We start from the raw sequence: 22,913 nt of genomic DNA on the forward strand, positions 1-22,913 counted from the left end.
TGCCTACTATTCCTGCCATTACAGCCAGGATTAAAAAACACACACACTATAAGTCTTAATTGTGAGATGCACAATCTGCAGTGTTTAAATGGACCCTGTGGATTTTGGTCACAACCAAACCAATTGGTCTCAAGTTATTTATTTATTTTTTCTATTAGATGTTCTGCTGCAATATTCACATAAATGTAACGGTGCTGTCCATCTTTTAACTTTCACTCAATTAATTATGCTTCCAGCCCCCTGCTGATGGACAAAAATGAGACTTCATCTGCAAATAGCTTCAGCAGTTTACAGCTTATTAAATGCCAAAATCTAGTTAAGACAGTTTGAGAATTCTCATGTCAGGCATTTCAACATGCCATTTTTAACACAAAATTCTTATTAAAAAATGAACCCACTACTCCATGGCAGGGGAAAGAAAATCTCTGGAATAAAGGTAATGAACAGATTCGCATTTTATACAAATTATGTACTTAGCATATGTAGCTTACTTTGAGCACACTTCATTGGTTTGCTAATAATGAAACTGCTATGAGAAAGACTACCAAGTTGACAAGAAAATGGTCTCTACAAATTACAAACAGCTTTCATCTATGGAACCGCCTTTTATAATTTATATAAAAGTCTGTGTATAGCCTGAAAAAAAAAAAAGCAGATGAATAGGAGTTATATACTCAAGTATTCCTTTAAAAATAACTTTTCTCTTCATGTGACAGGTTTTACATATTGCATTAAACATCTGGTGCCTTCATGATCTAGTATTCTCTATACAATTTGGGGTTAGATCTTCATGTAAGCCAGAAAGAGAAAGAAAGAAAGACAAATGAATAGATAAAACACACAGCATTTTGCATTCTACTATGAAAGGACTGAAGTAATTTTTTCTATAATTTTACTCGGTAAGTTGACCAACTTATAACTCCATGAGCAAGTCTATAAAATTAAATAAAATGAAAACTGCCTTGAGAAATATGTTTTTATCAGATATCTGGCATGAAATATTTTATTTCTTTTTATAAACACTTTTATTTTATATGTATAGTTTATATTGTTTTTATTACTAAGATATGTGTGGTTGCATTTCCTTAGTTTAGATAGAGGGATAAAATTATTTATCCCACTGAAGGAATTAAAGTATATTTAGTAAAGAGTGTTTATATTTAATTCAGCATTAAAACTGTTTTAGTGATTGTCACAGAAAAGTCAGAGTAAGGTCTTGTGGCAATTGGCCATCAGTCTCAAGTTCAAAGTTTTTTATTTTTTTCTTCTATCTTGTGGCATATCGTATGGTACTCTTCTGAAATGGATCTTATTGACAAATTGTGTCATGTTTATGCTATCTTCTTATAAACTACAATGATAGAGCTGAATGTGACATGATGATATATGACAGAAATGTCAGCGATTATTTTAAAAGCAATTTCTGTCTGATCATATACCAATTAACAGCTTTCATAACAAATCACCAAATATGTAGTTGGCATTTGATCAAAGGGAACATATTTGATTTCTGATACTTTAATATTTGGGACATATTAAGGAAATTCGTGTTATCCATTCAATGTTATGACTGTGGAAACATAAAATGGCTACCAGTATTGCTCTGGCACACAGTGACAATATACATTACTTCAAGCACATGTAATAACACCCTTTCTAGAGCTTTTGATAAGACAGGAGAAAGATACAAAAGAGTTTTTCATTTCCTAAATTCTAAGGCATCTTGAATTTCTTATGATATGTTTGCTAGTAGCAATCAGAAGAGTAGACTTTGAAGGAACTGAGATAATTTTACTAAAAGTAAGAAAGAAAACTTAAAATGGATGCAGTCTACTTTTACATACAGACTTTATGAAGATAAATAAATTGCATTGTGGAGGTAGTTAAGCATCACTGGGATTTTTTCCCCCCTGTGGGTAATTTGTATACCAGAAGAGATGGAACAGACTTTGCCTGATTGCCATTTTTTGGTTGTTTCTTGGTTAAAAATAAGAATTTTTGTTCTTATTACTCAGAAATAACTAAAGGCTGTAATGAGATTTAGTCGTATGTGGTCATAATGTGTATTGTCCTTAAGATTTTTCATGAGTGTCTATTAGTATGTAATAGAATGTAGAACAACTATAACTGATCCATAATACAGATGATTTTATCTACTAGTTAAATTATGAAAGTGTCATACAATAGGATCCCAGATAAATAACCTTAGTATCCTAATATGTAAAAAGCCAGGGTCCGTAATGACTGAAGGCTTGACCCAACACTGGAAGTCAGTCCTGCAGTCAGTGCTGGGTTGCAGTGTTGACCCAGCACTGACTGCTGCTGCTGCTGTTGGCTCAGTGACCCAGCACTGACTGCTGACGGGGCTGAGAATCAGATCCAGAAAGAGGCTCAGAAAGATAGACAGGGTCTGATAGGCAGCCTCCATGGCAGCTGTTGATCAGCCTTTGTCTCTCTTTCTCTCCACGTTTTGCCAGCAGCCATACCTCTCTTTCTCTCTTGGCCTCCACAGTGGGGGCTACTGATCAGCCCTGCTTCTCTGATCAGGCCAGATATAGGCCCGGAGACACTGACTGGCATAGAAACTGAGCAGTCAGAAACAAATCTGGGTGAAATGCAATGAGCCAATGGCTGCCTAAAAGGCGTAGCTTTTGATGCTGACTGGCATAGAAACCAACCATTCAGAACCTAATCTGGGTGAACTGTGAAGTCAGAACCTAAGGTGGGGGGCTGAGGAGGGGTTTTAAGGGCAACAGCTGTTTGGTGTAAGCCTTACGTAAGAAAGCGATTCAATTTTTTAATGACTGGTTTGGTTGTAGAGTGCATATGTCTGGCTATCAGTCCAGATATAGAAATTATGCATTTTTGTTTACCAAAGGGCATCTCCTCCTGCTGAAAAAGGCTTTTTCCCCTCACAGCCCCCCACCTCCACATTTAAGCAATCCTATTCTATATAATCTGTCTATGCTAATAAAAGGGTAATATGCTAGCCAAAACCGGTTTGGCTCAGTGGATAGAGCATCTGCCTGCAGACTGAAGGGTCTCAGGTTCAATTCCAGTCAAGGGCACATACATTGGTTTCGGGCACATCCCTGGTGGGGGATGTGCAGAAGGCAGCTGGTCAAGGTCTCTCTCTCATTGATGTTTCTAGCTCTCTATCTCTCTCCCTTCCTCTCGGTAAAAAAATCAATAAAATATATTTTTTTAAAAAGGGTAATATGCTAATTAGACGGGTCAACCACCTATCTTCCGAATGTCTGAGACCCTTCCAAACAAAGCCATGGTGGTGGGGGCCAAGGCAAAGGCAGTTAGGGGCAATCAGGTTGTCAGGGGAGAGCAGTTGGGAGCAAGATCTGGCCAACAGGGAAGGGCAGTTAGGGGCAATCAGATAGGCAGGTAGAGATGTCAGGGGTGATCAAGCAGGCAGGCAGGCAGGTGAGCAGTTAGGATCCAGCAGTCCCAGATTGTGATGGATATCCAACTGCCAGTTTATTTTTTTATTTTTTAAAATATATTTTATTGATTTTTTACAGAGAGGGAGGAAGAGAGATAGAGAATTAGAAACATCAATGAGAGTCATCGATTAGCTGCCTCTTGCATGCCCCCTACTGGGAATGTGCTTGCAACCAAGGTACATACCCTCGACCAGAATCAAACTCGGTACCTTTTAGTGCACAGGCCAATGCTCTACCACTGAGTCAAACCAGGAATGGCTAACTGCCAGTTTAAATTGGCATTTGGACATCCCCCAAGGAGTCACTGATTGGAGGGTGCAGGCTGGGCTGAGGGAACCCCTATGCATGAATTTTGTGCACCAGGCCACTAGTAACAGATATAACTTAGTATTTATTAGGGGGAAAATGATTTATTAGGGGGAAAACTTATAATCAGAGAAGAAGCAGTACAGATACAGTCCCATGAACTCCCACCATTATAGAGCAGAGGCCAAGCATAGATATTATACAAGTGTCATGGCCAGGGTTCCAGTAGAGGAGGCCTGCCTTAGCCAATAAGAAAGAGATGGGGCATACGATGGGGAGAGAGGCACTGTAAGAAGGAGCAATACTCACCCCACAATAGCCCTAACCTCATTGTTTTATATATTTATAGGTTAGACTTTGAGGTTAGGGGACACATCCTATCTAATAGAAGAGTAATATACAAATTGGCCATCACTCCAACACACAAAATGGCTGCCCCCACTTGGTCAAAGATGGCTGCCCCCATGTAGACACAAGATGGCCACCACAAGATGGCCAGCAGGGGAGGGCAGTTGTGGGCGATCAGGCCAGCAGGGGAGAGCGCTATTGGGTGATCTATCCAGCAGGGGAGGACACTTGGGAAGGACTAAGCCTGCAGGTGAGGGAAGTTGGGAGCAAGCAGGCCAGCAGGGGAGAACAATTGGGGGCGACCAGTCCTGCAGGGGAGGGCAGTTGGGGGTGACCAGGCTGGCAGTGGAGGGCAGTTGGGGGTGAGCAGGCCTGCAGGGAGGACAGTTAGGGACAACCAGGCTGACAAGGGAGGGCCATTAGGGGTTAATATGCCAGCAGGGGAGGGAAGTTATGGGCAATTGGGCTGGCAGGGGAGCAGTTAGGCATTGGTCAGGCTGGCATGGGAGTGGTTAGGGGGTGATCAAGCTGTCAGACTGAAGAGGTTAGGGGCAATCAGGCAGATAGACAGGCAAGTGGTTGAGAGCCAGCAGTCCTGAATTGTGAGAGTAATGTCCAACTGCCCGTTTAAACCTGATCCCAGTGGGATGGGGCCTAAACAGGCAGTTGTACATCCCTTGAGGGGTCCCAGATTGAAGAGGATGCAGGATGGGCTGAGGGACACTCCCTCCCATGCACTAATTTCATGTACTGGGGCTCTAGTAAGTTAAATAAATGTATCATCAAAGGTCTCCATACCCAGTGAAAACACTAAGGACTATTCAGACTCAGGACCCTTATCTTGCCTGCCAGGAATGATGAAATCAGGTCAATGCCATATCTTTTTGTAGACTAGCTCAGATCAACTGAGCCAGGTCTATACTAAGAAACCAAAGGGAGAAGAAAATATGCTCCCAGGGTCATCCAGAATTGTCTCTAATCAATAGAAACTTAGTTTTTAAAATGAATGTCAACAGTTCTTTTAGTTCCTTTGCCTCTTTAGGAACTTCATATCATCAGTTACTTTATGGTGAAAAAAGTTATATCTTGTCTTTCCTTATATTATTCTAGTTTACTGTTCTTTCTTTCTTTCTTTCTTTCTTTCTTTCTTTCTTTCTTTCTTTCTTTCTTTCTTTCTTTCATATGTTTTATTGTGTTTTTGTTTGTTTGTTTTTTACAGAGAGGAAGGGAGAGGGATAGAGAGTTAGAAACATCAATCAGCTGCTTCATGCACATCTCCCACTGGGGATCTGCCCACAATCAAGGTATATGCCCTTAACAGGAATCCAACTTGGAACCCTTCAATCAGCAGGCCAATGCTGTATCCACCAAGCCACACAGGTTAGGGCACTAGCTTCCTGTTTTCTTCTCTTCAGAGACAAGCCACTCTAAAGAGTTTGCTATACTGGTTGTCACTTTTACTCACCCAGGCTCTAAACAGAACTGGTTTCTACCATATCACTCTATGGAATCATGGCTCACTAAGGCCACTAATTACCTCCATACTCTAAGTCCAAAGTACACTGCTCAGGCTTCAACTTTTTTTTTTTTTTTTTTTTTTTTTTGTAAAACACTTTTTCTTCATTACTTTTTACAGCACTTTATTCAGGTTCTCCTAACTCTTTATGGCCACTACATTAATTATTAAAAAATTCATTCTCTGTTACCTGATTAGTATATAGAGAAGATCTTTAATACTTGATTCTGTTCTATATTTCCTCTCTTCTAAATTCTTTGTAGGCAATGTTATCCATGACCATGGCTTCCAAAGACATGCCCCCATTCCACAGATCTCTGAACTTCAGAAATATATATTTTCCTGCTAATGTATATTTCCACTTTTCAATGACATCTCAAATTTAACAAGTCAGAAACAAAAATTCATGATTTTCATTTCGGCACTAGTTTTCTGGTTTTAAAACGGTGAGTAATAATACAAAATACTCCGTTGTAATTAACTCCTACCATTACACTATCCAATCTCTCAATAAGTCCTATCAATGTTACCATTTAAATATCTCCTATATTTATACACATCTGTTCCTCACCACATTTGTTATCCAATTCTTATCTAACAATAACATTTGCCTGGCATTTATTCCTTTCATCTAAGTAGCTAGGTTGCAGCTGGACTTAAATTTTCAAAATCAAATGTTATCATTAACCCCCCACAATCTAAAGGCTTTCCATTCTTCATAGAATAAATTCAGTAACACAGGAGAAGACTTTTGTGATCATTACCATGTTTACCTCTTCATTTCCCTCTACCACTTTACTTCTTGTTCCTTGCCCTCTGAGCTTTAGGAATTCATTCTGATCTCTATACTTACATTGAGTGGCCAGATTATTATGATCTCTAAACACATAATGATTTGGCCACTCAGTGTATATTCATGGCCTGGTTCATGAATTCATCCATGAGTGGATTTCAGCCAGTCTGGCCAGTGGGAGGGGACATGGGCAGTTGGCCAGCCTGCCTGCTGGTTGAACTCCTGGTCAAGGAGACAATTTGCCTATTAGCCTTTTATTATATAGGGTATACACTGAGTGGCCAGGTTATTATGCGTTCAGAGATCATAATAATCTGGCCATTCAGTGTATAATGTATATGCATCCAACACCTTCTGTATGCTTACTTTGTCAGGGTGGAAGTCAAGCGCTAACAATTGGTTTTGTGGCCATTTCTTTAGCTTCATGAAAACCTGAGGATATGACCCTTGAGCTAACCCTCATTACAATGCGCCCTCAAGGAATCTATAGACAAGATACAGGATACAAGATAAATGAGTATCTGAGAATATTGGTCACAGAAGCAAACACCTGTACCTCATTGCTAAGGTAATTTATTGAGGAATGAGTAACTGATATTAATGATAGGCAGCTGCACTGGAGATGGATTCTATTCACATATCCTTGACTGGCATAGGACCAGTAAAATATAAAGTCCAAAAGGAGTTACAGCTTACTGATTCCCTGTCATGAGGTAGTTTGCACCAAGCTGACCTTATGCCTTGGCACTGTAGGTACCCTCAGTTTCTGAGTATTATGATATCATTACTATACCTTTGATATGAACTTTTTGTTGCTGCCTATCATTGCCTCTCTTATAGCAAAATAAATTAGTATTGGATGAAATCTGTGGTATTTTATGTATTTTACTAGAGGCCCAGTGCACAAAATTCCACACTCTGGGAAGGGGGGGTCCCTCAGCCTGACCTGTGCCCTCTTGCAGGCCAGGAACCCCCAGGAGCCCACAGGGAATGGGCCTAAGCCAACAGTTGGACATCCTTAGAGGCTCCTGCTACCACTGCTACATTTGCCAGGTATGAGTCCAGTTCTGGCTGAGCGGCCCTTCCTTCTCAGGAGCGCAGGGATCACCAGGGGGCAGCTCCTGCGTTGAGTGTCTGCCCTCTAGTGGTCAGTGTGCATCATAGCAACTGGTCGTTCTGCCATTCGGTTGATTTGCATAGTAGCCTTTTATTATATAGGATTGTAAATCCCAACTCTAGAACAGAGGTGCTAGAGAAGCAAAACAAATGTGTTAGACAAGCAAGATAAAAAAATATATGTACATTGTACCACATTTCTTAAAAATATTCCTCCTCATCCTAATCTCATCTCCATTAATATGTCCTCTGTCACTTTTAAAAACAAATTACTTTACAAGTTCTCATCAAACTTTTTTTTTTTCAGATCAGAATGTCTGTCTAAAGTTAATATCCTTAGTATGATTCTTAGCATTCCCTTACCATCCTCATTGATTTAAGTTCAGGAAGTGGACATATCTATTATATCATGTCCCCAATTATCCCTAACCACAAACTGTGCCTGATATGCAGGAGAGAATTAGGAAGACTTTTTAAAAAAATATATATATTTATTTTTTAAATTTAATTATTTTGGAGAAAGAGGATGGGTGAGAAAGAGAGAGAGAGAGTCATGGATTTGAGAGCCAACCACTGATTGACTGGTTGCCTCCTACAGGTGCTCTACCTGGAATCTAGCCACAACAATAGCATGTTCCCTGACTGTGAATCAAACTAGCCAGTAATCCCCAGGTGCATGGTACAATGCCTAACCAAGCCATATTGGCCAGAACAGTAAGTTTTAAATGAAAGAATGTAGATCTGTTGCTGTTTTATCTTATGTCATAAGTGTCTGCTCTAGTCCAATAACCTGGGGCTTATTAATACATTCTGAGAGGAAGTGACATTAACTTAGGACCTAATATTTAAGTAATGATTGGGAAAATTAAAAATATTGCATTTCAGCTAAAGAAAATAGCTATTAAGTTTGTGCTGTGGGGGAGGGGGTTCATGTCCCACTCAAGAATTGAAAAAATCTAATATGGTCAGATTACAGCTAACAAAAATGTGAGGTAGGAGGTGACTGTAGAGTCAAATCAGCAAAGTTTTAATGGCCATGTGATAGATATTGCTATACTACTTAATTAAACTCTCTGAAGGAATATTAGAACGAGATAATATTTATCTTCTTATTTTATGGAACTTGGACCCAAAATCTTAGCCTAATTCCTAACCCATTTAACTGGTAATCTAATATCCATTAGATTCTTCTCTCCATGTTTGTTAGCTACACAGCCTGAGAAGATTTAAAATGATGGAATTTTATTATTTCATCATTTACTTGAAATTATTATTGCTGATGGGTGGGAAGCTTTTCTCCACATAACTTTTTAGGAAACAAAAATTATTTCATCTTGTGACTCCTCCCCTGAGTAAAGCTTTGGCCAGTGGAATAGGCACACATTTTTTCCATTTGTGTTTCACTGACAACATCATGGGTATACTTAATATAGGGGTAATGGGAACTGTCGTCTCGCTGAGTGCCCAGGAAGAAGATGGAATCTCTGATCTTCGTAGGGACTTAGCAATCACTGTCACCATGTCTCACATATATCTGTGCAAACTATACTTTCCATGCAGAGAAAATACTCCCCGCCTCAAAGTACAGAATCAAAAATTCCATTAACTCTATGAATGTTCAGTGTCAAACATCACATTTCCCATCATCAGGTCTGAACACTGACACTCTTGAGCTTGTCTAAAAGACTTGCTATCTACTCCCATCCTTGTACCTTCCCATCCTTGTACACTTGTCAACCAAGGACAACAACAACAAAAAATAATTAAAACTCTTGTTTGGGAAAGGAAATTCTGTGAGATTCAAAGAAGTCACTGTCTGTTATCAGTAGCAAAATGCTTTTGAGCAGGTATTGAAAAGTACATTTTTTTTTCAGGGGGGATTTCCTTGATTACTTCTCTATGCTTACAATAATTTCCAAAGAGTATTAGAATCACAGGTCCATGAAAAACATAGGTAGGAAAGATGCTTGCTTGACCTTTGAATTGTTACAAGAGAAAAAAAATTAACTGTTTTGAGACATATTTGGGGGGTCTATTTGTTATAGAAACTAGCATTTCTCAAGCTAATCCTCTGTATTGCAAATACAACATCAGTTTCTATCTAAGGCCATGTTCTAGGAAGGAGAAAGCACTTCCTACATAGGAGCACTGCAGCATATCAGGGAGAAGCAGGAACATTAAAACTGTGATAATTCTGTTGGTGTTTAAAACAGGAATTATAAAAGACTGTAATTTAATTTATTTAAGGATTGCTGTGTGGTTTTTTTTAAAAAAAAAACAATTACTACTTACTATTAAAAGCTCTTTCCCTCAAAGAGAATCTGAAGTAAATTAATAAAAGTGGTAAGCATGCATTGAGTAATCACTAGTCCATTGGGGGGAAATGATGAATATAGGCCTGGAACCCAACTTGAAATTCAAATTTATGGGTCTGTGCATTTCTTAAATTAAGAATTAGGACACTAATGTTTGTAAGGTTATTTGGACAAAAATTAAATATTTGTATAAACCAAAATTGCAAATTTGCAGATGATTAGAATGTCATTCCTTGCAAAATATTTTTCCATAAGTTAGTGCAGATGCTCTCTTTGCTTGTACATGACACTCTACATGGTTTTGCCACAACAGCTCTGGGAAAATAAACTATCAAAACATATATATATATATATATATATATATATATAGGGAAGTAGGTATAGTTAAACTCAAATCCAGCAATAAAAAGACAATTATTTTTGTCTTATTCCATTCTTCATCACCAATTTCGAGCCACTCAGGGCCCACTGCTACCTACTTAGGTGGCACCCCATTCTTACAGGCCTTCTTTGGAATATTTGTAGTTCATTCACTTGAATATTTTCAATATCTTTATTTCTTTTAACTCAATCATACTATCTGTTGTGTGTCTCATTGAGACCCCGCATATTCTTGTGTGAGAAGTAATTTGATAAATGTGCAATGTTAATTTTGAGTGGCTGTTCATATATTAATGTTTTCATAGGTAATATCTGTCTATCACATATAGTTTTCCTGAAGGCATGACATGAATTCAAAAGAGGAACACCAAATATAGAAAGGCTAGCTTTAAGGATTTCATATTTGCCTTTTTTTCTAGACCCACTATTATTTTTTGATCACTGTGTCATATGTACAAGAGTGTGTATTGGTGAGTAATCTGTCCATCCACTCTAGCCAATGTATGCTTTTGTAATCTACAGCGTATGCTCTGCTCTCTTACCTCTGAGTCATTAGGCATATGTTTCCCCTAAGCCTTAAGGAGATATTCTCTACAATATCTTGTGCTTGACCTTCAAATTTGTTTTTCAATATAACTTAAGATCAATTCATTCTGGTCCTTTCCATTCTTGCTACTTATCAGATAAGCCACAATACCCATTCTCTAATATATCACTTACAAAAATTTATTATAAGAGTTTTCTGATTCATCCTTTTTACCCCTAAACTTTGTAAATTTATTGAGGGTAGAACTTTATCTTAGTATAAACCAACACTTTGTTTGGTAATCAGTACAAAGAGATGTTTGTGGAATGGGTGAAAGAATGAATGTAAGAAGAATGTGTTGTGGGGACATTGTGGTGGATAAGCTATTTGTAATTAAATGGAACCAATATATGAATTAGTGAGAGGTGACATGTGCAAATTATAATGTTTTATCTGTTTAAGGTTACTGAATTGTGGTAGACTATCCTGTCTTTCATGATTATTAAAGTGAAATATTCCAAAGAGCACCTTAGTTGGCATCCATAATCTTTCTGAAATTTACTGTGTAAGCATTAACATTATTTTCCTATAATAGAATCTTATTGAGCCATCATAATAACTTCATTCTTCTTGTTTTTTTTTTATTTTATCAGTGGCATGAGGAATACAAATTGACCTAAGGCCAGTTTCAAAAAACCTCAAATTCAGTGGAATCATTATTGGATCCACAAAATTCTTTTTCACTTGGACACTAAAATATGTCTCAAAGGTTGTCCCTAAATATTCTGAGAGACATTACACACACTTTTGCCCCATGTTGTCTGTATCTGGAGCAGACACATCATACATTATACTCTGTCACAAAGTAGATACACTGACACAGAAAGCACCCCAACCTCACAAGATACATTTTGTTTCTGCTCTTCCAATAGAACTTTTGCCCTCTACAAGGCATTTGGTCCTACATTAGATAACCATACTAAGACCAATGAATGGTAAAGGAATTATGCCATTATTTCACACTGGGAAGTACATTTAAAATATATATATATATTTTATTGATTTTTTTTTTTACAGAGAGGAAGAGAGAGGGATAGAGAGTTAGAAACACTGATGAGAGAGAATCATGGATCAGCTGCCTCTTGCACACCCCCTACTGGGGATGTGCTCACAACCAAGGTACATGCCCTTGACCAGGATCATACCTGGGACCTTTCAGTCCGCAGGCTGACGCTCTATTCATTGAGCCAAACCGGTTTCGGCGGGAAGTACATTTTGATACTGTGGTTTACAGGATATCATTCCATGAAAGAAACTCCACATTGTTTTCTTTTCTTTTTTTTTTTATTTAATTTTTTAATTTAATTTAATTTTTATTTATTTTTTATTATTATTTTTTATTGATTATGGTCTCACATAATTGTCCTTATTCCCCCATTCCCATCCCAAACCCCTCCCTAGATATGCCCCACCCCCACCCCCTGTTGTCCATGGCCACTGGCTAGGCCCATATGTATGCGCACAAGTCCTTTGGTTGATCTCTTCCCCTTACCACCATCCCCTCTTACTTTCCCTCTGAGGTTTGAGAGTCTGATTGCTGGTTCTCTTTCTCTGGGTCTGTTTGTGTTGTTCATTGTTTCCTCTAGAATAATTTACATCTAAAAAATTTTTGCTTTAGAAAATTAACCTTCATTCGAAACGCTAATAGCAAGATACCCATGAAAATATACACATGGTGACAAAACAAACCAGGGGAAAATCATTTGGGGGGGAAAATGGAAAAGAATCCCAAATGAAATTTAAAGAAAATATCCCTTTATTAACTTTTGGTCGAGAATATGTTTGTATATTTTCAGAAAACAACTCCGAGACCATCTGGAATTCTGTAACAGAGAGCAATAGACAGAAGCACTCTAGCCATGAAGACAGAAGAGACACAATTCAGAGATGGAAGATGCTGACGACGCCTCAGCATATCAGCAGACAGCAGCTGCGGGTTGTTGAAGGATGCCCAGAGACTGGTGGACCTGCATTATCACCATTTGTCCACCAACCAGATCTGAAATATCATGGCTGGCATGTACACATAAGGAACTATCTGGCATTGAAATTGGGATGGAAAAGAACTTTTGGCCCAGAAAGGAACTCACTACAGACTGATTCATTTGCCTCTCAGCATAACCATTATGGCTTGTTGCAGTTTAGGTTCTTACAAGGGTATTTCTTGGATCACATGATCTCACACATCTGGAGGAAACAATGAACAACACATTGTTTTCTATATGGTTGACCAGTCTGCATTCCTATCAGCATTTTTCCCTTTTCTCCATATCCTTGCAAGGCACTTGACATTTGTTGATGGTAGCCATTCTGAGAGGTGTGAGATGATACCTCATTGTCATTTTAATTTGCATCTCTCTGATGATCAATGACTTTAAGCATTTTTTTTCTATGTTTCTTAGCCAACTGTATGTCCTCTTTGGAAAAGTATCTATTTAGGACTTTTGCCCATTTTTAAATTGGGTTGTTTGTCTTCCTTTTGTTAAGTTGTATGCATTCCTTATATTTTAGATATTAATACTTTACCCCATGTATCATTGGCAAATATATTCTCCCCTACAGTGGGCCCCATTTTTCATTGTGTTGATGGTTTCTTTTGCTGTGTAGAAGATTTTTTAAAATATATTTTATTGATTTTTTTGACGGAGAGGAAGAGAGAGGGATAGAGAGTTAGAAACATCGAAGAGAGAGAATCATCGATCAGCTGCCTTTTGTACACACCCCTTACTGGGGATGCACCCCCAATCAAGGTATATGCCCCTGACCAGAATCGAACCTGGGACCCTTCAGTCCACAGGCCTATACTCTGTCCACTGAGACAAACCAGTTTCGGCAATGTGCAGAAGATTTTATTTTGTTATAGTCCAGTTGTTTAATTTCTCCATAGTTTCCTTTGCCCAAGGAGATGTATCCATAAACATATTACTAAGAAAGATATCTGAGATTTTGCTACATATGGTTTCTTATAGGATTTGTATGGTTTTATGACTTATATTTAAGTCTTTTATCCATTTTGAGTTATTCTTGTGCATGTTATAAGTTGGTGATCTAGTTTCGTTGTTGTTTTTTTTTGCTATTGTTTTGTTTTGTTTTGTTTTTGCATGTATCTGTCCAATTTTCTCAACACCATTTATTGAAGAGATTCTCTTGACTTCATTGTATGCTCTTGCCTCCTTTGTCAAATATTAATTGAGTATAATGTCTTGAGTCTATTTCTGGGGTCTCTGTTCTGTTCCATTGGTCTATATGCCTGTTCTTATGCCAATATCAGGCTGTTTTGATTATAGTGGTTTTGTAGTATAACTTGAAATCTGGTGATTGTGATTCCTCCAACTTTATTTTTCTTTCAATAAAGCTTATTTTAGAAATGTTTTTCCCCCTCAATTTAATTATTGTTTCTAAATAATGATACAACTAAGGAAGAAGATGTGGGATGTTCCCAAATTTGTGATGTAGTGAAATGGAATGTTATAAAAAAATGAAAACAACTTAGAGACCCACACTGAAAAACTATATGATCATGTTGACCAATGTCACCACAATACATTTAATAAAAAGGACATAAATATTCAAGATATGGATAAGTGCTCTATATCTTTCTATATTAACAATGTTGAACCATAGACAGTTATATTGGCCTACTAACCACGAATTATGGGCATAATGTAGTAGAGAGGACAAACAGAAAAGAGAAAAATACAATTGTTGCATATTCATAATTAGTAGGAAAATTAGCATAAAAAGAGAAGGGAATTTAAAAGCATTTTTCCAGTTTTGATACCATAAAATACAACATATTTTCACAATTTGTAAAATATGTATATTTCTTTCCTTATTAAAATTGATCATTGTCTTTCCCATAAAATATACATTTTTAGTAGAAAATACAAAGTGTATCATTATTCAATTTCCACACAAATTCTGTAGCTTCATATCTCACTATAAGCCACCTCTTAATTTCCAGTTATATTGAATCACTTGAAATTATTTGAATCATTTTTTTCAATATAAGTCTTTTATACAGGCATATGGCTTTCAAACTATCTTTGTTTTTTCAAATTCTATACTTCTACTTTGTCTCAATTTGTGTTTTCTAGAAGCAGATTTGGGATGAGGTTTAGGAAGCACTGATAGGGGAATGGGCAATTGGACAGGAAATATATGAAAATAAAGTGTGTGCTGTCAAACAAGTTAATGTTGAAGGTACCTGGAGTTTAATCCTGTGGAAACTGAAAACATGTAAAACATGAGCCTCAAAACCATTGCTTAAGGTAATCGTCCCAACTTCCAGCAGTTCTTGTCAACTCAGGCGGTCATTTATTATTAAAAGTTTGTTTACCTGAATTATCTTTATTATACCAAAAATATTTAGTATTAGATTCATATTTGATTTTTTGTTCTCTTTCATCTTGTTGACAAAAGCTCAGATTTTGAAAATTAAAAACTATACATACTATGCAAAACAATAGAACTCTACAATATGGACCTGAAAATATGGTGAAGAAATACTTCCTAACTTTTTTTTAATGGGAAAAAATGTCTGTAATGTGCATAAAAACGTCTATATTCAATCTTATCCTTTTAAATCATTTTCAAAGCTTATTAATTTGAAAACAAAGTAAGCAATTTAAGCAAAGGTGTTATGCAAGTTTGTACTTTGTTTAGCTTGGTTCTCAATAAGACTGGAGAAACTTCATTATTGTAGTTTCCATTTGCTTTTTACTGTTAGAATATCAAATCATATACAGTTTATTAGAGTGAAAGCAAACACATTAACCTAACAGTGCTTTTTTTAGTGTTAATGATAATGGTTTTTATTGTTTGTTTTATAGCAAAGCATTATGGAAGCAGTAGAAAAAAAATCTTCTAAAACATTTTATCATCTATTAGTATTAAGCAAAAGTTTCATATATTTGAATATGGTACAATATAGCATACAGAATTATGCAAACTAGAAGGCATTTGCACCTACAGAAAACTGATTGTTATTACAGACACTGACAAATGAAAGCGGATAACGTAGCATGTGTTGTATTGTGGCAGTAAGTTTTAAAACACTCACAATCCACCAATAGCTTAGTTATGATTCCGTGTGTACACACACTTATTATGTGGAGATTTGCTGGCCCATGCTGACAATAGGTGAGATATCATCAATCATAAAGGTTCCTGAAAATAAAACAAAGCAAAAGCAAGTAACACCAAATACAGCAACACTAAGTGTTATTCTATACTAAAAACAAGTTTGAAAATCATTTTGAAAGATATAAACAAGTATTTATGCCAGAAGAATCTGTATAAAATATACGATCTAAGCCTTCTTGAATAATAATTTGCTCATGTGGACTATAAGCATTAAATTTTGAACTCTAAATTCCAGTCCTCAATTGGTATACATCATTCTCAATCTATTGCTGGATGTATTAAATATAAAAATAAAGCCCTCACAATGCTGCTGCCCTTCTTAGCATCACTTTTAAAGGTGTACACTGCACAACTTGCCTCATAATCATTCAGGTAAACCAGGATAGTGCTGAGACATCCTGAATGGGACTCAAAAGGAATAGGAGAACCAATCCCTAATGGCTACTGAGAATGACTGTAGTTAAGTTTTTGGTGTGTCAAAAGTTATATGAACATTTTGGGCTGTGCAGGGTTTGGTGCCCCTAACCACTACATTGCTCAATGGTCAACTGTACTATTTATTTCATGTCTCATTCTCAAATGTATTTAAAATGTAGCATGTTCCTTTTAGTTGAATATATATTTTAAAAATAAATACAATGAGAAAATGGAGATGATAGGAATAAACTAGGAATGTCTGCTTACCCCATCTTATTCAACAGAGTACTAGAAGTCCTAGCCACAGTGATCAGATAAGAAGAAGAAATAAAAGGCATCAAAATGTGAAAAGAAATAAAATTCTCATTATTAACAGATGATGTAATATTGTACATAGGAAACCCTAGACTCCATAAAAAAAACTATGATATTTAATAAATGAATTTAGTAATGTAGCAGGATATAAAAATAATACCCAGAAATCAATGGCATTTTTATGCACCAATAATGAATTCTCAGAAAGAGAAACTAAACAAATAATCCCGTTTACCATAGCAACCAAAAATTAAGATACTTAGGAATAAAGTTAAACAAGGAAGAATTAGACTTAGAAAAGTACAGCACATTGAAAAAAGAGATAAAAGAAGATAGAAATAAGTGAAAGAATATACCATGTTCATGGACTGGTAGAATCAACATCATTAAAATGTCCATACTACTCAAAGCAATATAGAAGTTCAATGCAAAGCCTATTAAAATACTAAAGGCATATTTCACAGAGCTAGAACAAATACTCCAAAAATTTATATGGAATTAAAAAAAAAAGACCATGAATATCTACAGCAATCTTGAGAAAGAAAAACAAAGTTGAAGGAACAACAATACCAGATTTCAACTAATACTATAAAGTCACCGTAATCAAAACAGCCTGGTACTGCCACAACAGGCATATAGATCAATAAGACAGAAGAGAACCCAGAAGTCAACACAAGACATTCTGCTCAATTAATTTGAAAAAGAAGGCAAAAGCATACAATGGAGTCAAAACAGTGGTGTTGCGATAATTGGACAGGTACATGCAAAAAAAAAAAAAAATGAAACTTAGACCATACACAAAAATAAACTCAAAATGAATAAAATATTTAAAAATAACTATAGATAGCAAAATCACAGATATCTCTCATAGCAATATGTTTGTAATATATCTCCTAGGACTATGATCAACAAATCAAAAAATGACAAGTGCTGGTGAGGAAGTGAAGGAAAGGGAGCCCTAGTAGACTGCTATTAGGATTGCAGACTGGTGAAGCCATTATAGAAAACAATATGGAGTTTCCTCAAAAAAATAAATATGGAACTGCCATTTGACCAAGTGATCCCACTTCCAGGAATATATCCCAAGAAACCTGAGACACTAATCAGAAAGAATGTATGCATTCCTATGTTCATAGCAGCACAGTTTACAATAGTTAAGGTCTGGAAACACCTCAAGTGCCCATCAGTAGATGAGTGGATAAAAAAGCTGTGTTACATTTACACCACAGAATGTTATGCAGTAGTTAAAAAAGAAGAAACATCTTACCCTTTGAGACAGCATGGAGGGGCCTTGGGAGGATTATACTAAGGGAAATAAGTCAGTCAAAGAAAGACCAGTATCATATGATCTCACTCATATGTGAAATCTAAGTAACAAAATAAACTGATGAACAGAGTGGATCCAGAGATATGTATGCATAGAACAGAGTGGGGAATCTCAGAGGGAAGTCAGGGGATGGTGAGTGGTGGGTGGGAATTGTTCAAACAGAGAACTTGTTTGCATATATGCATAATCAATGCACACAAACAATAGGATGGTGAAGGCCTGGGCAAGGGATGGAGGCAGGTTAGAAGAGGTCAACGGGAGGAAAAGGGACACATATAATACTTTCAACAAAGATTTTAAAAAACAAAAAAACAAATGGAAAATAGAGAAAAATAACATACATTATAAGAAATACATTCTGTAAATTACTCTGTAGATCCCACATTCAGCTTACAGTCAGAGCTGCTAATAATAAAAATAACATATATATCTTAACATACAAAAATTAACAGTATTGAGTTCAATGGCAGAGGATGGGCAAGGTGGTAGCATGTGTAATATCTATAATCTTCAAGGACTCTGTTTATTAAGTTGGATATCATGCTCCCATAATAATCTCTGAATAACTTGGCTGTGACACACTCTCCACCCAATATTTTAATTTTCTCTCCATTGTCTGTCATCACGACTGGAGTATAAACTCCCAGAGAACAAGAAATGTGATCCTTATGTTGTGTCTCCACTATATCAGAGTTCTGAATAAGTGTGTGTGGAATATGTGAACAGAGGCTCATTCTCTACCTACATTTCACCGCTCTTTGGGAGAAGTCATTTGGTGTCCAAGGTTCCACTTATTAGTGGCAAATTCCTTCCTCCTCACCCCCAAGCGATTCATTACATCCTTATGCAAGTTGAACTCCTAGTGGGTAATCCTGGTAAGGTTATGTAGATTACCTTTCCCTTAAGTTCACACCATGTAATAGATAATGGGACCTTCGATTATAAAGTGCCCCTAAAAAAAGTTGTATTGCAGAAAATATAAAGCTCAACTTGTCTTGCTCCTTTGCAAAATTGAACCATCACATGGTCTTTTTTAAAATGTCACAGCTTAGATGAATAAGTAATACATTCATTATATAAATATGATCTACTTTGGCCAAGAAAATTTGATTTTGATTACATAAGGTTTCTAATAAATACCAAAGAGATAAATATGAAGCCATATAAAAATTAAGAAATTCACTGGAAAATTAAAGCTGGAAAAGTTCGTGCAAGGAGAGCAGAAAAAAAATAACTCAGGTAGCAGTAGTTTCATGTCACCTTATTCATCAAACCCAAAATGTCCAACGGTATTTAGATGTATAAATATTAACTCATAAAACGTTTGTCTTTTGCTTTTTTATGGAATTGGGTTTTCACGCAAATATGAAGTTAGCTTATAGTTGTTTCATTTTAGGTATATTTTTATTTGATTCTTTATAAATTTTATTTTTTTCTGTTCTTAGAATCCCATATTTTCTTAATAGTGAATTCCTTTCTTTGATTGACAAAGTTGATAGAGACCCATTTTCCTGAATACATGCGATTATTTTCAGCTCAGGGACAGTTTATGTCATTGTGATTAGTGAATAATTTTTCAGGGAATAAAATTAGTCTGATTTTTTTTTCAACAGTATTCCTTCTTTGTCATGTGGAAATTTCTGAAAAGACTCTATATGTTTTCCTCTTCATTATATGTGATTTGATAATGCTTTTCCTATCTAACATTACAGGAGGAGAGGGTTTGTATGTTGTTCTCAGCCTATCCTCTGATCCTGTGACCTGTGCAGGTATTTCCTGGGCTATAAAGAAGTTGGGAGCCTAGAAAAAGGCTTAAGTCAGATCCTTAGTAAATGAGGCAGGAAATCTTCACATTCTGTGCCTGGGAGGATACTGACTGTTCTCAACAAGCAGAGAAGGCATGCAACTTTGAAAGTTAATACTTCTACCCAGTTACACATCAAATAGTACAATTTATATGCATTTCCTGTGTGCCAGATGCAATACTTTTGACTCTAATTCACTTAATACACAGAAAATAAGGATTATTATTATTGCTGTTATTAAATCTTATAAGTGAGAGAAAGAGAGATGGACTTGAATTAAACTATTTATGTACTGAATTTTGATGGAAGAAAAACAAGAATAGTCAAGTAATAATAGAAAGAGCAAAAGCTTTGGAACAAACAAACCTGGGTCAAATTCTATAGCTATGTGGCCTTTAGTATTCGCTCCAAAATATTCATATGAGAGAAAATGCAAATGAAATGTGTTATGACGAAAACCAAATATTTTCTGATTATGTGTTATGTCTGTAGAACTAAATCTGAAGCAGTATTTACAAAAATGCATCGCTGAGACTTTATCAACTTGTGCAGTTTTATTTCTCTAACATTGTCTGAAGGAAACATTTCCATTGTAAAACTACTTATCTTTTTAAACTATTGTTATTAAAAAAGAAAGTAAACTTTTTGTTCCCTTTTTTACCTGGTGAATTTGAAATTTCAGTTCCACATATACAAACATCTTTGGATTTCAGTTTATCTTGTGTAGCATGGATAAATGTGCTTTATATTTCTGTTTAATTATGTTTGCTGTTTCAATAAAAGCTTCTTTAAAGTAGGTTCGGGATAGTTAAGTGGATCAAGATTAGAGCATGATTAGTAAAATCTAATATTTCTTTGCCAGAATCACAGTATGAATTTCCTCAACTTACTTTCATCAAAGTAAGTCATTATTCAAGAACATACAATTAACTTGTTTTAATCATCATTTCAGATACCTGCTAAAGTAATTAGCTTTCTCTTCTTTATAGTTAGAAAATTGCTAAAGGATCAATGAACAATACATGATTTTCTATTCTACACCATCAATTATTTTGACCCTCAGTGTAAATTTATTGATTTTTTTCTTATTAGTACATTATCACCAGTTACTCACAGCATGCTGTTTATTAATTAGTAAAAGAAAGATATATTCATTTGTGAACAGTTTTCCTTTTAAGTTTCTTGTCTGGAACATGCGTGAGTGTATGATACCTGCTAATGACACATAGAACTTGAGAATAAAGTTTATTTATCATCCCTTAGCTGTCCATATTTTTTCCATTAAGATGTATCATGATCTCAAAGTTAGCAAAAACACATAAAATATGTTAAGACATATAAATTACAAAGTTAGAAAAAGTTTAGTTTTTCTGGCTTTTAATCTCATTAAACTGATGTTATTTCTTATGATCAAGAAATACAAACAGATGCATAAGCCTCTCTTCATAATATTGCTTATTGCAATATAATGTTAAATAAAAATCATAAAGATGTGGTAAATATAACTTGATATTAAGAAAGAACATACTTTTTTTTTTTTTAGAACAACTCAGCAAAATAAAATTCTCATTTATTGTTGGACAATATTGTTTCACACACAGGTCAAACAGGCAATAAATAAATAAATAAATAAATGTCAATTTCATGGACCAAAAAAAAAAAAAAATAGGGAGCGGGGGAAAAACCTTTTTATCATTGGCCTTTTAAAGCATCTCATATAAACCAACTACTTATAATGCAATCAAGTGCATACACAAATAGTTACTGGAATGCTCAGAATAATATTGTTTTTTTGTTGTTGCTGGTTTTGCTTTCTTTGCAAGGTTTTTTTTTCCCTTTGAGATTATAATGAACATGGTCACCCCACAAGTCAGAAATAGGACGGGGAACGCTCCACAGGCTCCTTTGGTAATCCAAAGATCATTAAAAATGGCTGACCCCTAATAATATGTACAAAAATATAAAATGTAAATAAAAAATACAAACAAATTTTCCTTTTTAAAGTACCTTTAAGAAAAAAAGCAGTGCCTTGGAAATTTTGTTTTTTTCCCTTTCCTGTTGCAAATTTACATTGTGGTTTTGTTTGGGTGCTGGTGAGGACGTGTCACCTGCAGGTGGCGCTGGCGGGGTGGGTGGGTGGGCAGGTGAGCAGGAGTCTCTACTAGAAGTTGACCACGTTTAGATTCTGAGAAGGGAAATAGAGAATAGGCCACAGAGGCCTTTACCTTTTCCTTTTTTGCTGTCTAGTCATCCTCATCCTTCTTCTCCTTCTTGATGTCAATATCGTCATCCTCATCATCTCCAGCTGCCCATTTGCCTATAGCTGCCTCAGCCCCCTCATCTTCATCTCCATCCTCTTCCTCACCATCATCTTCCTCTTCCTCCTCCTCCTCCTCCTCCACTCCTTCTTCCTCTTCTTCATCTATGTCAGTGGTCAGCCAACTCATTAGTCAACAGAGCCAATTATCAACAGTACAACGATTGAAATTTCTTTTGAATGCCAAAATTTTTTTTAAACTTAAACAACTTCTAATGCCACCTCAAAATAGACTCACCCAGGCCATGGTATTTTGTGGAAGAGCCACACTCAAGGGCCCAAAGAGCCGCATGTGGCTCGGGAGCCGCAGTCTGCCGACCACTGACCTCATGGTCAGCCTCCTGCTCCCCATTTTCCTCATTAGCATTCCCATTCGCAGGTGCATTGCCTCCATTCTCTGTCTCCTCCACAACTTCCTTCTTCTCCCTTAAGTCCTTGGTTGTGATCTCAGAGCTGGTGTCCATGGCCCTGTCTGACATGGTGGGGCATGCTGGTGATCCTGTGCAGAGGATTTTTCTCTAAAGCCAGAGTTGGAGGACCCTGGCGAAGAAGCTGCAGAATCCGAAGCAGTGGAGGAGGCAGAGGTGATTGGAGCGAGTGGAGAGGAAGCCACAGGAACAATGCCAAGATGGCTTTTCAGAACAGCCAGTGGGTGAAAGAGCATACTTTTGATTATTTATATATTAGTCTTATTCACCTACTAGATTGAAACTTTCTTAACTGCTAACAATGAAAATGAAAGAGAAAATATTTAATATTCAGAAAATTATA

At 36.3% G+C, this 22,913-nt stretch overlaps 1 protein-coding gene across 1 annotated transcript; it reads right to left on the minus strand.

Annotated features, from left to right (window-relative positions):
- Window positions 1–22,033: 22,033 nt before the first annotated feature.
- On the minus strand, window positions 22,034–22,652 carry LOC311619616 (uncharacterized protein). The gene is made up of 2 exons (XM_084878215.1): window positions 22,465–22,652; window positions 22,034–22,247 (listed from the first exon to the last, which is right to left on the minus strand). The coding sequence occupies exons 1-2, from the start codon at window positions 22,619–22,621 to the stop codon at window positions 22,069–22,071; spliced, it is 336 nt and encodes a 111-aa protein (XP_084734341.1). The 5' UTR covers window positions 22,622–22,652; the 3' UTR covers window positions 22,034–22,068.
- Between the last annotated feature and the right edge of the window lie 261 nt (window positions 22,653–22,913).

The sequence above is a fragment of the Pipistrellus hanaki genome (genome assembly GCF_964339955.1).
Source record: "Pipistrellus hanaki genome assembly, chromosome: 3".
NCBI lineage: Eukaryota > Metazoa > Chordata > Mammalia > Chiroptera > Vespertilionidae > Pipistrellus > Pipistrellus hanaki.

What these genes read in the sequence shown, in the direction of transcription:
- LOC311619616 (XM_084878215.1), bottom strand. Translation starts at nt 22,621, where the DNA reads ATGTCAGACAGGGCCATGGACACCAGCTCTGAGATCACAACCAAGGAC. An exon ending in GGAGGCTGACCATGAGGTCA is followed by an intron (nt 22,248 to 22,464) that starts GTGGTCGGCAGA and finishes CCACTGACATAG; the next exon opens with ATGAAGAAGAGGAAGAAGGA.